This window comes from Curcuma longa, chromosome 5 (assembly GCF_044706935.1).
Source record: "Curcuma longa cultivar G26 ecotype Majalengka, Jawa Barat chromosome 5, ITB_CL_G26_1.1, whole genome shotgun sequence".
Taxonomy (NCBI): domain Eukaryota; kingdom Viridiplantae; phylum Streptophyta; class Magnoliopsida; order Zingiberales; family Zingiberaceae; genus Curcuma; species Curcuma longa.
In genome coordinates this window covers 5,030,995-5,045,886 of record NC_133865.1, presented here as the reverse complement: position 1 = coordinate 5,045,886, position 14,892 = coordinate 5,030,995, and the positions used below count along the sequence as shown (strand labels likewise).

The 14,892-nt window shown below is 34.8% G+C and overlaps 1 protein-coding gene across 1 annotated transcript in view; it reads left to right on the top strand.

Moving 5' to 3' along the window:
- Nucleotides 1-14,520, top strand: part of LOC141829749 (choline/ethanolaminephosphotransferase 1-like) — a 15,475-nt gene extending 955 nt beyond the window's left edge. Inside the window, exons 2-16 of the mRNA XM_074717266.1 lie at nt 309-386; nt 4,107-4,182; nt 4,262-4,284; nt 4,363-4,463; nt 6,054-6,148; nt 6,251-6,319; nt 8,730-8,799; nt 10,725-10,788; nt 10,870-10,910; nt 11,004-11,088; nt 11,642-11,704; nt 11,872-11,930; nt 12,037-12,089; nt 14,130-14,202; nt 14,297-14,520. Of these exons, the coding sequence (XP_074573367.1) occupies nt 309-386; nt 4,107-4,182; nt 4,262-4,284; nt 4,363-4,463; nt 6,054-6,148; nt 6,251-6,319; nt 8,730-8,799; nt 10,725-10,788; nt 10,870-10,910; nt 11,004-11,088; nt 11,642-11,704; nt 11,872-11,930; nt 12,037-12,089; nt 14,130-14,202; nt 14,297-14,318 (972 nt within the window). The 3' untranslated portion in view covers nt 14,319-14,520. The remainder of the gene's footprint in view (nt 1-308; nt 387-4,106; nt 4,183-4,261; nt 4,285-4,362; nt 4,464-6,053; nt 6,149-6,250; nt 6,320-8,729; nt 8,800-10,724; nt 10,789-10,869; nt 10,911-11,003; nt 11,089-11,641; nt 11,705-11,871; nt 11,931-12,036; nt 12,090-14,129; nt 14,203-14,296) is intronic.
- The last annotated feature ends 372 nt before the right edge of the window (nt 14,521-14,892 follow it).

Sequence of the window (14,892 nt, the reverse complement as noted above, 5' to 3'; positions counted from 1 at the left end):
GAGAACCACAAATTCTGTATCATTTTATGTTCAGCATGTCAAACTATCTTTTATGACCCACCAGTCCCATATTTTTTCTGGAATAAGGTCATATAGATAGCATGATGAGTGTAGGTCTTATTTACAGTTTATTACCACTGGATGATGATCTCTTTTGTGGTTTTGCCATTTTTCTTGTTTGCATTCTTTTATTGTTGTGCTAAATAAAATTCTCCTATTCTTTCATGTTTACTGCTATGTAGTAAACTGCAAGATGTATTTACTATTTACTTGCTATATTTGAAATCTCTTTCTTGTTTCTTTTACAGATTTATTCACCTCGTCTAGACACAGCTCCACCAAGATGGGTTCACCTTGCTCATGGATTGCTTCTATTCTTATATCAGGTTTGTTCAGCAAACTGTGCTATGTTCTGAAAGTTGCTTTTCAAGATTTTGAAAATAGAACAAGTATTTTGAAGGGAGTTTTTCTCTAAGTAAAGAATGAGGCTTGGAGTTGGGAATTTCTTATATTAATATAATGGACATATATTCGTAGGATGTGTTTTTTTTATTCACTTAATCGGTTAGATGGATTGTTATCATGTATACCATAGTTCTTCCAATCTGACTATTCACTTTTCTTCAATTGACTATCTAGCATTTACTTGTTCTAGATGACAAGATTTATTATGCTTAATGATTTAAACTTCAAAGAGGTAATTTTAATGTCTAAAGCTTGCATTGGCAATCGTGAGCCTAGTAACTTCTGAAACAATGATTTTGTTTCTTCCAGCTGAAGTATAGGTTGCTTGCTGAAAAACATGATAATGCACACTTCTATGAAACAAACCTTTTATAGGTCAACAAATGGAATGAATTAGCCAGTCACCGATTATCAGAGCTTTATCATCTAAATCATTTCCTTTAGGTGGTACATAGGCTCCTCAATCATAAATACCAGTTTGTTATTTATATGTTCAATTCTATAACCTCTTAAGGATTTAATTATGTTTTAATTATTACATATGCTAATGGATTATTATAACTAAATGATCCTTTTGTATTGCACTTTTTCTCTTAAGGTCTTAGTAAGTAAATATGCTAACAGATTTTAAAACTAGATCATCATTTTCTATTGCACTTTTTATCTTTAGAACTTGGTCAGTAAATATGCTAACAAATCTTAGAACTAAATGATCTTTTGTAGTGCACTTTTTCTCTAACACAGTACCAGTGTATCTTTATGTGTTTTGTGCTCTTGTGAAAGATTGAACTAGAGATCATGTCACATTTCAATTATCATAATAGAACTTTATCGACTCAGTACAAGCACAACTAAAACTTGCCCAGTTTGCGTTTTTGTAACCTATATAGTCTGGAGATGCTCTCGACCACAATATAGTATCAAGGGTACTCTTTCTTGGAGCATTTTAAAGGTACTTACAGAATTCCTAAAACTACATTCTAGTGGTTATGAGTATGACATTTAAACTTGATAAATTGGTTAATGATACTCATGGTAAATGAGACATGTGACAAAGATAATTCAATTTACCAACAAATTCTGTACTTTTATGGATCAGTAAATACCTTTAATCCTGAAATACTCTGATATTTGGATGCTTAGGAGTGTCCATTTGGAAGTGTTTGATTATGCTTTCAGCCTTATTTAAGTAATATCATCATAAGGATTTGGTATTGTCACCTATTTAATGAAAAAGATACATTGAGAGATAAAGCAAAATACTGAGTGAGTGACCTGATACCCTTATGATTATGTTATCTAGAGAACAGAAAAACTAAATTTAGTAAACCATGCCTTAGGAGGTTGCTTCAACCCTAATAGTGATTTTCAGTTTGTACTCAAGGTCATCCTCCTCTTGAGAAACAAACACAAGGGGGTTGCTTCATGTGTACTTATGTGTTTTTGATATCTAGTCAACAAGGTGGCTGTTGAAACATAGCTGCTAAGGTGAAGAAGTGTAATCTTAGCCATATGATAAAAAGTGTCAACATAGCCAACGCTATAGATTTGGGTGTTTACTTTTTTTCCCTACTGATCATGGCTTTTGTCTATCTACTAAACTTGTTACGATATTTTAATATCGAGTTCCCTTGTATGCTCATTTGTAAATTTGCTAGAAGGGCAATGAAATTAGTTCCTAAATATTGTTAGAGCAAAAAGTTAGGCTTTATTTGGTTAGTTAAATCTTCTATTTCAGTTTATAGAAGGAGAGCCTTTGCGCAACGGTAAAATTGCTATCGTGTGACTTAGATGTCATGAGTTTGAGTTTCGGAAATAGCCTCTTGCAAAGCAGAATAACATTGCGTACAATAGATCCTTCCCCAGGATTCCGCATTGATGGTAACTTCATGCACCGGGTTATCCTTCAGTTTATAGTTTTTAAAAATAAAAGTCATTAAAAATTCAAAAAAAATTACTACATATTTTTTTAAAAAATATTTATTTTATCTATCTTTTCAACTTTTAAATTTTATTTTCTTAGAAATGATTTTTTTTTTTCAAAAAACATTCCCAACTAACAAACTAAACAAGACCCTAATATCTCATCTACCATGGAGTGTCCCTCAAATCAATCGATTAGTACATCTGGACAAGTAATTTGAATTGGAGATGAAGATGAAATACAAATAGAATGTTAGGGTGACAAGTGTTGGTGTAGTGAAAGTGATTTGGGGTTGCTAGAGGGGAGGGGTGAATAGCGATCTGCAGAAACAAATAATCTATTTCTCTTGCTAACTGATTAGCAAGGACACACATTAATTGAAAAATAAACACAACATAAAAGTAAGAGACATAAAATTTACTTGGTTTGCAACCAGGAGGTTGCTAGTTCAAGACTATGAACAACTCTACTAAGATCTTCTTCGAAAATGACTCGGAGGCGGAGAAACCTCTTACAACAGTTGAGCAAAAACTATAACGAACAGAAGACAGTTAAAATCGAGTGTGTGTATTCTTCTTCAAGCTTCAGTCTATTTATAGTTTTTTTCTCGATTTGACTGTTGTGCTGATGTGGCATCTCCGGGCTGGAAGCCTTCCGGGCACCTAGATTTGTCGAACACAACCTGATCTAGTAATGGCCGCTAACGACTCTAGATGATACCTTGCGATCTGAGCGCTTGGATTTTGCTGATGTGGACTCTATCTTGATCTGTTTCGGCAACGGTCGCTCTGACTTGGACTGGGTATCTGAGCGTCTGGAATTAATTCGGGTGCCTAGAGTCCGAGCGCTTGGAACAATTCTCGGCTCTTGGAATGGTCAACTTTGGGTTCTCCTATTCTTCTTGTCTGTTCTGCCTTGGTTGCATTGCATAATCTTCCTTCCTGCTTGTTGTCTTTCGGATGCACCGAGCCTTTTCGGCTAACTCTCGTGCATCATTCTTGTTCCGTTGGAGTACTTTTCTGCATAGCTCCTCGTACCTCGGATGCACCGAGACCGTCGGCTCCTTTCTCGTGTCATCTTTCTTACTCGTTTGCGTCTTCTGTCAAGGTTCGCCATCTGGAACACGTGTGTCATCTTAAGTCCCTGTACACTTAAACACACATCAAACACAACATGGATATAATTTCAGACATATTTGACCACACATCAAAACTCCGCTGGGTGCTAACAACAAGGAATTATAAGAGGTATAGTGAGAGAGGATGCAAGTTAGTGAAATTAAGAGCTTATTTTTTAGAGTAATGGGAAGGTCTAGATAGAGATGGTAGATAATTTTAGTAGCAGTCTCGAGGTTTAGCTGTGTCATGTTCAAATTGTGGCCTTCTACTATTGTTTCACAGTGATTAAATCAAAAGATCAAACGCTACATAGGAACAAGATGAGGTCCTTAGGTTCAGAAGGTGGGATCACAAGATCCAACAATTATTTTAGAACTGCATTTGACATTTATAATTTATCATGTGTATTAAGTATTAACTTTCAATATAGATTTAAATATTTTAAAGACTAGCATTCTAATATCATGAAGCATAAATGAATCATGTAGTTAGTAAATATAAAAGGACAGTCTGTTACATGAAGTTCCCACTAATACGGGTCCTAGAGAGGAATTAGATACATCTTGCTAACTCTATATGCATTTATCATGTCATTATAGACTTTTGATGCTGTAGACGGTAAACAAGCAAGGCGGACCAATTCATCAAGTCCATTGGGAGAACTTTTTGATCATGGTAGATTCATTGCTAATAGTGTTTGCCTTACTAATGCACATTTTATGCTTACTGATACTTTGAGTGATGATTATTGCAGGTTGTGATGCACTGACATGTGCTGTATGTCATTCTTCTTGTCTTCTCCTGTTGATTAGTTTTCTGATGTTTAGTTCCATGATGTATTATTTTTCATATCAGTTTGAAGCGTTGGCTTTTGGGAGCACTGCAATGTGTGGTAGAACTACTTTTTGGTTTTGGGTTATTGCAGCTGTACCTTTTTATTTCGCAACATGGGAGCAGTATGTCCTTTGTTTGCAGCTCCATTTTCTTGTTTCTCATTGTTTGTTTTGACTGTTATGTTCAGTGTTCACCTCATTTACTGCTAGCTTGCTAATCTTCGTAGATCTTTTCTAGACATTTGTTATACATTCTGGCATCATTTCATGTCTCAACCAATAACCAATATGTTTTTTTTTTAGATTTGAAGATGTAATTATGCTTATTGCAACTTGCAAGTACATTTATTTCCTTACACTAGAGAAATGATTCATCTTAGTATCATTCCGAAAATGGATGTAGGCAAAACACTGCAATAGGACACAAGACAATGACAATTGGTACCACCTTTTGCATACTAGGGTATATTTATAGTGTGAGAATGCCTCTGGTCGATGATGTTTAAAATCTCATTACATAGAACCATACATACCAGCAATCAACATGAATCCATGTGCAAATGCTTGGTTGATCCTTTTCCAGGTATCCTAAATTACACATGTTACCACTGATAACAGAGAAATGTAAAATATTATTGAAATGAAACAATTGCTATCATTTATCTAGTCCATCAATGCATATCAACCATTAAAACATCAAGCTTGTTATTTTAGCACATGAAATGCTTTTCTCTCTGAGTTTCAATTCTTGATAGAACCTTTGTTTAAAGTTCTCCTCCTCTAATTGCTCCTGGAACATTTCTTCCAGTATTCACCAATTTTAAGAGTTCTCATCACTTTGTCACCCAACATTTAACTTTTATCTTTTGATTTTATGTTGTAACCTGTGGAGATTGATTTGAATGGTTCACAGATAGTTATGTTGACACAGATTACAGTATATACTTCTCATGTTGTTACTTTCTTTTATTCACTTTTTTTGTGCTGCTTAACTTGCACTTCATATTTAATCTTTCATCTTTTGTATTTATTCCTAGAATTCGTATCATAATTTAGTATAACATATTTCTATAGGACAAGAAACAAGAAAATAATTTTAAAAAGTCACATTTGATTGTCAGATAAAGAGTCAATGGCCTATATTGGTATGCACTTGATAGTGATATGAACTCAATAGGCCTATGTACTAGTTATAGGCAGTACATAAGACATGCTGCTTGGTACTTAGTGGTAACAAGCAGACCAACTCAAACTTAGGTTGTCCATCCACTTGTAAATTTTGATCCACTAGGTGCCACTTGTGACATTCAAAGGGAAAAAGGTGCCAACTCTCCTATTTTATTATCTTCCTCCATCTTCCCCTATACTTATCCTTATTTGTTATCTAGAAATCTCTTAACCAAGTTTTATTTTTCGTATTCAAATACTAATGCTGGGAGCAAGTAAAGAGTCCAAATTTTCTATATTCTTGCTTTTATGAGTTTTATAACCCTGAACAATTATTCCATCTAATCTATAGAAGGAAATAAACTAATCATTGGTTCATCTAATCATTCAATATACCACAGTGGTTTTGTTTGTTGAACTTGTATGCCCTATTGTGTTTGCCTTTTTGTTTTTTGTTCTTTGTTACTGAACCTGTACTTCCCTTATGTCAAATTTCTTTAATACCTTTATATATGCATTACTGAAAGTCAGCCATTTATGTTACAGCTTCTTTACAAATACACTTATTCTTCCAATATTCAATGGACCTACAGAAGGCCTCATGTTGATATATGTTTGTCACTGGCTTACATTTTTTTTGGGTATGTTTTGACTAAATTCTGTTTTGTTTCTGCACTTAAAAAGTGAATGCATTATCCAGTTCTCCTGAAAAATATTTATCTCTATACAATGACCTTTGTTAGGAGCTGAATGGTGGGCACAGGATTTCAGAAAATCTATCCCTCTCATGGAATGGGTGCCATTTGATAGCAGTAAGTCTAACATTTTAGCAGAGCATTTCTCAATCAGGGTAGGCTTGAGCTGAGATTTTAGAAATAACACCGTTAGATTATTCTAGATTTCCATCTCTGGGAAAAATCTTGTAGTTTTTTCATCCTTAAGAATATAATATATAGAGTTATTTGTCTACCATCCTTTGTATTATCTGCTACATGCATGGGTACTTAAGATTTTAAATTTCAGACATAGTTTAAAATTTCGTACTGTATCGGACGACACGGATGAAATTTGTCATTCTGCCTACCGCTCGACACCAGTACTAGCACTGGCACCGTGGGAGACCTTCGCGGGGCCCTGCGATCTTGTAGTTTTTTCTTATAAAAAAATATTTTTTTGTTATTTTTTTATATTTTTAATATTTTAATATTTAGGTTATTTTTTTATTTTTAAAAAATATTTTTAATTAATATATTTTATATTTTAAAAAAATCAAAATCATATCGGCACAGCACGATACAATATTGAAATCCAAACTCCAATACGGCTCGAAATTTTAAATAATGATTTTAGATATACCCTTTTGATTTATGGCACTTCAATTTATAAATCTTTACATTGTTACTTTTCAATGGTTGTGTTAATCTTACAAATTCATAGGAGAGCCAGTTCTAAAAGTTGACTATATGCATAGATATTTGCATGCAATGATTACATCAATCATAATCAAGCAAGCATTAATATCAAAATACTCTCATCTTATCTTCTCTTCTAACCTTATATCTCTCTTCCAAAAAGACTGCTAACTTTGAAAGAATACTATTCTATCCTCTTGTGGTACTTAAAGAACACCAGGATTAGAAATATGGATTTTGTAATTGGTCTAAGTTTACTATATTGATCCAATTAAGTAGTCTTACAAATCCACAAGAGACTGAATTGTAAGAGTTGGCTTAATGCATATATGTGTGTGTCATCACTAGTAAAAAAGCAAGTATTGATCTCAAAATAGTCCCCTCTTCTCACATTACCCTTTCTTCCAAGAAGATATCTAACTCTAAGAACACTATTCTAAACTGTAGTACGAAAGGAATGCCTCACTGATCTTGGAATTCCTAGAATACTACTAGTGAGGATAGGTAGCATTCTTAGATCACCTATCTTCTTGATAGAGATGATAAGAAGAGAAAATAAGAAAGCAGAACTATTTTCAGATTAATACTTGTTATTGATAAAAAAAATTTACATATAGATTGCCAACTCTTATAATTTGCTCCCCTATGATTTCGGTCTCCATGACTATTTATTTGAATTAATCGATTAATTTAGATCAGTTACAAATAATATTCCTAATCCTTTGATCCATAGTAGATCAGTTTCGTATTAATTCTAATTAAAATTATTCAAATATAATTACAATTAAAGACAACTATTCATTCTTATTTACTGCTGTTGTGGCAAATAAGCATATAATAGACTGATGTTCAACCAATCATTATTGACTTGGGTTAAGTTTCTGAATTGTGTTGCATACTGTTGCATTTGTTAGAAAATTATGCTAATTAAAAACGGTATAAGAGAAAGGGAGAAAAACATGGCAGTGATTGGTGCTTGCTCATCTTGTTCTAAAAACTGATTCAACTAAAAGGCAGTCGAGATTAAAGTTTAAACTAATATCAACAAAAAAAAATATTGTCCATAACTAATAATATGATTTCCCGTATTACAGCTAGTTACAGTAATTCACAGCCTTGAATATACATTTATTCCTACTACTGATGTGGAGCCTTATTGACGCGGCAATAACATAATAACATATTGATGTTCTACTAATCATCGCTGAGATGTGTCCAGTGGCTGGATCTGGTGAGGCATACTAATGTTACATTTTTAAGAGAAATATGATAATATGTGAAAAGTTATCAGAATAGAGGAGAAAAATATGGAAAGAAGTGGACCATCTTCTTAAAACTTTCAACTAAAAGGAATTATAGTTTCAACTAATATTAAACAGAAAAAATTGTATGGTTCACAACTAGTAATATGGTTGTTCTTTTGGATAAAATTCAACTGATATTGGATGGCTGCGCTAGTATGATCATGATATGTGCTATTCGGTGTGATTGCAATTGCACGAGTTCAGATTCCATTTTCCTATATAAATATTTGCTAATAGTCCTTCATGTATGTTTCTTCTTTTTGCAGTACTTGTAACTTATATTGTTTGTATGAACTATTTTAAGATGGTAAAATTGATGAAAATACCAGCAGCTACAGAAATATTTGCTATGAACATTTTACTCCCTTCTATTGAGTGACAATTATCGTTGTTCACTTATTACCTGACATTTGTTCCTGTTCTTCAATTCATTGTTGTTGCACTTAAATGCCTCATGCTGTTTATCTACAATTTCACCTGCCAAATTAGTGTTTTCTTTGTTACAGAGATTCCTACTTATGGAGTTGTGTTGTTCATTATGATTGTTTTTGCTGTAATTCCGACTATTAGCTCCAAGTAAGTGAGAGTTGTGTTCATTATGATATCTTTTGCTGTAATTCTGACTATTAGTTCCAAGTAAGTGTCTTTGCAATGATATATGACTATTCATCAGATGACATATTTGGTAACTCTATATTCATCTGGAATACAGTGCTTATAAGTTCTAACAAGAATATAATTTGTACTTTATTTGTTTTGTGATTTTTTAACTTTGTAAAGAAGAATGTCTCATTAATACGAGGTTGATACACTATATATGCCTGGAATATATTTATTTTGTGGATTATAAGATTTTTAATTTGATACTCTGATAACTTATACTTCACATTCTGATTTTTGTAGTTAACTAATTTATGTAACCAGTTTCCTGATTGTATCTTTGTCCTTGTTATAGCCATAGAATTGACATCATAGTTCTGTTTCTTTCCTGTAGCTTCCTTGAATTGATTTTTAAATTGGGAAATACTAAGGAACAAAGCCCACCCTATATAGTCGGGACTATAAAAAATGAGACATCTATATAGAGAATCATGCACGAAGTCCAAGAAAAGTAGATTAAAGTGCTCAACAATACCATAGGTTTGTCAATCTCAAAAATATGAAAAGAACATACAGATATATCATGTATATCTCAGTGCTCATGCCCGCATCTCCACTTTCAAATTGGGGACATTGAAATGGAGACGGATACTCATCTCCGCTTCCGGCATCACGCCGCCGTCCGGTCACCGCCGACGGAGACCATTGTAAATGCGTCCCTGTCTCTACTGTCTCTGTATTTCTGTATTTCTGTCTCTGTATTTCTGTATTTCTTAAACCAAACGCAGCCTTATTGACCCAAAGGGCCTCTTTAGCATAACCGTCACTAAGGTCACATCATTCCTATTTTGGCATTGGCAGCCCTAACCAGCATGATTCTCATCTCTAAGGTCATGTTTTCCAATTAGGCCCTGATGATCCTAGCTGGTCACATGCCATAATATCCCTGAAGTAATGTGATATGTAGTTAGGCAACAATAATACTAGGGTAAATGCTATTACATATTAGAACAAGTAACATGTAAAAGTATTCTCTCTAAACACGTCATCAAATAAGGATAACAACCCGAAGCATGCATCATTGGTTGTGGATAAACATTTTAAGCTTGCATCATCAACACAACTGACTCTGAGCATGTATTAATATAAACAATAGGCATGGCAGGTAAAATTAGCATGCGATAATCACACAAAAGATTCTATGTATATATAAAGTTACACAAGTAGAGGAATGGAAAGGTAAATATAGCCTTCATTGAGTTAGAGTTCATCAGAGCCTTATTCATCAAACCGAAGGTTAAGCCTTAAATCATGGTGTTTAGGTTCTTGAACAAAGAGGTTAATCATTCTGCTCTCAGCTTACTTACCTCTGTCAAGTTTTGGTGCAAAACCTACCCGCTTTATGCTTTAACTGTATACATACACCTTTCACACGCCATACAATAAAACCGCCAAAGAATGTGGACATAACAACATGATATGCGACTACATGATACTCCAGTTTACTACTATGCAGTTGAATTAAGACCAAAATAATAAAAAAAGAGATCAGATTTATAGGTAATATGCTTTATTAAAAACTAAGGTATAACAATAAATAAATAAATAAATATGTATGTACTTTTTTGTAGCCAAATCACTGAAATCCTGATTATCTCTGGTAGCATTTAAGTTTTTCAAAGATTATTCACATTAATTTTAGTTTTGTAAAAGTTTTCTTTCATCCTGAAAAGGTTCCCTTCGGATGAGTTATATGACTTAACTAGTACCTGTTTATTTTGTGGTTGAAAAGAAACTTTTATTAATTTAACCTATTAGTGTATTATATGGTTGCTAAGATTGCTTTTCTTTTGCTGTTTTCTTGGGATCAGATTTCATTATTGATTGTTTGTGTTGTGCAGCATTAGTAATGTCAACAAGGTTGTTCGAGCAAGAAAAGGAAGCATGTTGTTAGCACTAGCAATGGTAACTTTATAGGCAGTCTCCTTTCACTTTCTGAGCTATTGAAATTTCTGAGGTTCTTTAATGAAGTTTCTTTCTTATCAGGTCTATCCTTTTGGTGTGCTAATGGCAGGAGTTCTTGTCTGGTTGGATTCATCAAATCTTGATAGTTAACTTTAGTTTGCAAGTGTCATCACTTCAAAATTTTGTTTATATCAGATTTTTGAAGTTGTATGCAGGTCGTACTTGTCCCCTTCAGATTTTATGCGTGAACATCCACATTTGCTTATAGTTGGAACTGGATTTGCTTTTGGCTTTCTTGTGGTATGATACCTCATTATTTGATGTAAAATAATGTGTTATCTTTAAGTATTTGTGTGATTTTGCTTCCTGTACAAATAACTATAAGGAAATTAGGTTAATGCTAGACATGTACGCTTGCATATGTAGTTTGTAATCCTGTGGATAAATGAGACAGTAGTTAACTTCTTGTTCTCTAATTATTTCACGATAGTTCTATGAACCCTAAGGCTTTTATGATTTTCTTCCTAGCAAATTTAATGCACATCACATGCATAAAACAACTTGCGTATCTCCCAATTATCAAAGTTTATAGTACCAATTCTGAGTTCATCTGCCCATTTTGATAACTGCTCCTTTCAATGTATTGGTTGTACTTTTCTTTTGTGCAACAAAAGAAAAGAGTTGTACTTGTTGTCTGATGATCCAAAGAAATAGCTCCATATGATCTGTAGCATATTGGGTAGTAGTCAATAATAAGCTGTGTTAAGACCTAGCACTACATCTGTCTTGCTGTTTTAAATAAAAGAAAGACAGCCATATTTTTTTCCCTAAATATGAGAACATTAATTGACAGGGGAGGATGATTCTTGCACACCTATGTGATGAACCCAAGGGTTTGAAGACTGGAATGTGCATGGTACATACCTATCTCTAAGTTTATTGTTTCTGCATATATATATTTTTTTCATGTCATAGTTATCTGCTAGGATTATCCATGCACTAAATTTTTTTACCATTTGGATTTCTGAATTCTGAGTGGATGAAATTTGGAAATATTTCACTCACTGATTTTCTTGTCGACAGTCTCTGCTGTTTCTTCCTCTTGCTATTGCAAATGCTCTAACTGCCAAGCTCAATGATGGGTATGCTTTGTTTCTTGCACAACAGGCATATATAATGCTTATGAAACCTTCAATATGTTGGGTAGCCGATTGTTTCGTTACACGAGAGTTTTTCTTCCTTGTGCAGAGAACCTCTAGTAGATGAGTACATTGTCCTCCTTGTGTATTGCTTGTTCACAGGTAATTTTTACTTTATCTATATTCAGATTAAGAAAACAAACCTATAATGTGTTTGGTTCATAGGAATTCCTATTTTATTTCCTATGAATTTACATGGAATAAATATATTTCTATTTTTTATTTCAAAAATGAAATTGGGATTTACTAAGTCCGGTGGAACATAGATTCCCTAATTTTTCCTTTATAGTTATTGCTTACCTATTCAAGAAATAACTATTTCTCCTTTATCCATTCTCCAAAGAAGCTTATTCTTTCTTTATTCCATTTTCCTAAGAATGTATAATGAGCAAGCAAAGTTGAGTGGTTGGGATCAGGGTTTGAAATTTCGAGCCTTATCACGCGATACCGATGAAATTTTTCATTCCGTCGACAGATCGGCACTGGCACAGCGATTCCGATCGGGAGACGCCTCCGGAGGCGTTGCCCAAGCGCGAGACGCCTCTGGAGGCGTCGCGCGGCCTTGGCGACACCTCCAGAGGCGTCGCCCGAGCTCGGTGATGCCATCGGAGGTGCCGCCCGGGCCCGGCGACGCCTCCGCGCGCGACCGAGTCGCTGCAGTCGCGATTTTGTTTTATTTTTGTTTTTGATTTTTTAACTTAGGGCTTAATTATGATTTTAATAATCAATTCCTAGCTATAGTTGGGATAATTTAAATAGGTTTTATTAAAATCTATAAAATTATCTTATTATTTTTTTAAATATTTTATTTTTTATTTTTAAATATTTAGATTAACTTTTTTATTTTAGTTAATATATTTTATATTTTAAAAATACCGAAACTATACCGGCACGGTACGATATAATACCGAAACTGTATTGTTCCGGTCCGGGATTGAAACCTCGGCACGGCTTGATATTTTAAACCTTGGTTGGGATGACTCAATTGGTCTGGCTGACGAATGAGCCATAATGATTGTACAGGCTAGTCAAGTAAGCTGGGGCAGTCGAGTAAGCTGGTTTGGACTGAATGGATTGAGCCAGCTTGATAAGCTAGTTGGGCTTATATGATCAGCTGGGCTGGGTAGGCTAGATCGCTCAGCTGGATGCTGGATGAGCCAATCAAGATAGGCAGGTTGAATTCATCAAACCAATGAGTTGAATTAGGCTACGTGGTCGGATGCATTGTCCGATGATTTGGATACACCAGTTGGTTGAGCATGCCAGATGCATTGGTTGAGTGGCACACTAGTTGAGCTGAGTGGATTAGACAAAGTTAACTGAGCGGATAAAATGAACTAAACTAATTGAGTGGGTTGAGCACTGAGCAAATGCCTAGATTGAGCAAGTTAGGCAACTAAATAGTCTTTTAGGAGATTGAATGTGTTGGTTGGATCCAATGGATCGAGCAATCCAGGCATCTTGGATGGGCTATGTAGATTTGTTGAGCTAACTTTGGTCTAAGTCGGGATTGATCAGGCTTTGTAAGCTAGACAGGTTGAATGAACTGAGGTACTTATGCTGGTTGGTTTATTGGGTCAAGCCAGATAATGCAAGCTAAATGAGTTGAATAAAATATTTCATATTGGAGCAAATGTAGCGTCAGAATTCAAAAAAAAAAAAATCCATCTATTTGATTTCATGAATTAAGAAATAGATATTCCTATTTTCTTGTCAATTTCATTTTTCTTAGAATCATTTATTTGTTCCTTAGTAATTTCATACGAAATCAAATTCACCATTAATGTACTCTTGGAAGCCAGAAATGTCCTCGGGGCATGGTGTTGCGGTAGGACATCCAGGTTGTCATCCACCAGGCACCTACGGTTCGATCCCCAGCTACGGCGTATTGGGTCACCATTTGAAGGAAAATTCCTGCAAATACGTCGTAGCTGGGGATCGAACCGCAGGTGCCTGGATGACAACCTGGATGTCCTACCGTGGCACCATTGCCCCGGGGACAATGATTTAACATTTAGATCATATGACAAGTTGCTTCCTTGTAAAATTGCTACTTACATTTTGTACGGCCTCTTTTTTTTCTTATCGTCTATTTTTGTAGCTTGCCTTCTTTGTTGTTTGAACCTTTTTATTTAACAACAGTGGGACTCTACCTGCATTTTGCCACGTCCGTTATCCATGAGATAACCACAGCTCTGGGCATTTTCTGCTTCAGGTGAGAAATATTCCTTTTGGTTACTACACTGTTGTCTTTTTGAACCAACTGCAACTTCTTGAAGGTGGGTATCCTGCTCTTGTTTTAACGACAGGATAACCAGGAAAGAGGCCTGAGAAAGGGTCTTCATTTGCTGTTCTTTGTGTGCGATTTTATTGTTGGATTATTGGCATTGGCAAGGCAGCAAGTAAGCACTACGAAATCCATTTGTTGTGATATATGAACTTTCCCGTTGTATTAAATCAATCCGTTTGGGAAAATCCATTCTTGTGAAAGAAAACGACATTAGCAGTTTAAGATGAGAAACTGTTGCAATTATAGATTTGCGTGCAGAATGTGTGAAATTGATCAGTTGTTGCAGCTCCATCAATGTTTATGTTGGCAGAATGGAATTGATATAATTCTACAACAAATTACAATTGGTTTACCAATTACTACGGTATTGATTCTAACCCCAATATCAAATGTGGCCTCATGAAGTCAAGTTGGGTGAAATTTGGAAGAATTGAGCTAGGGACCAATGGCTATATTTGGAACTAGAACCAATTCAACCAGGGTCAATATGCTTACATGTGGCCGGCCTTATGGGCTTGAAGGTTAGGATGAGATGAAGGATTGAGGTGGATGATGGAGCTTGAGGGTGGGGAAATGACTTGATTAATGGATTGACATAGAGTTAAGTGAAGTTGA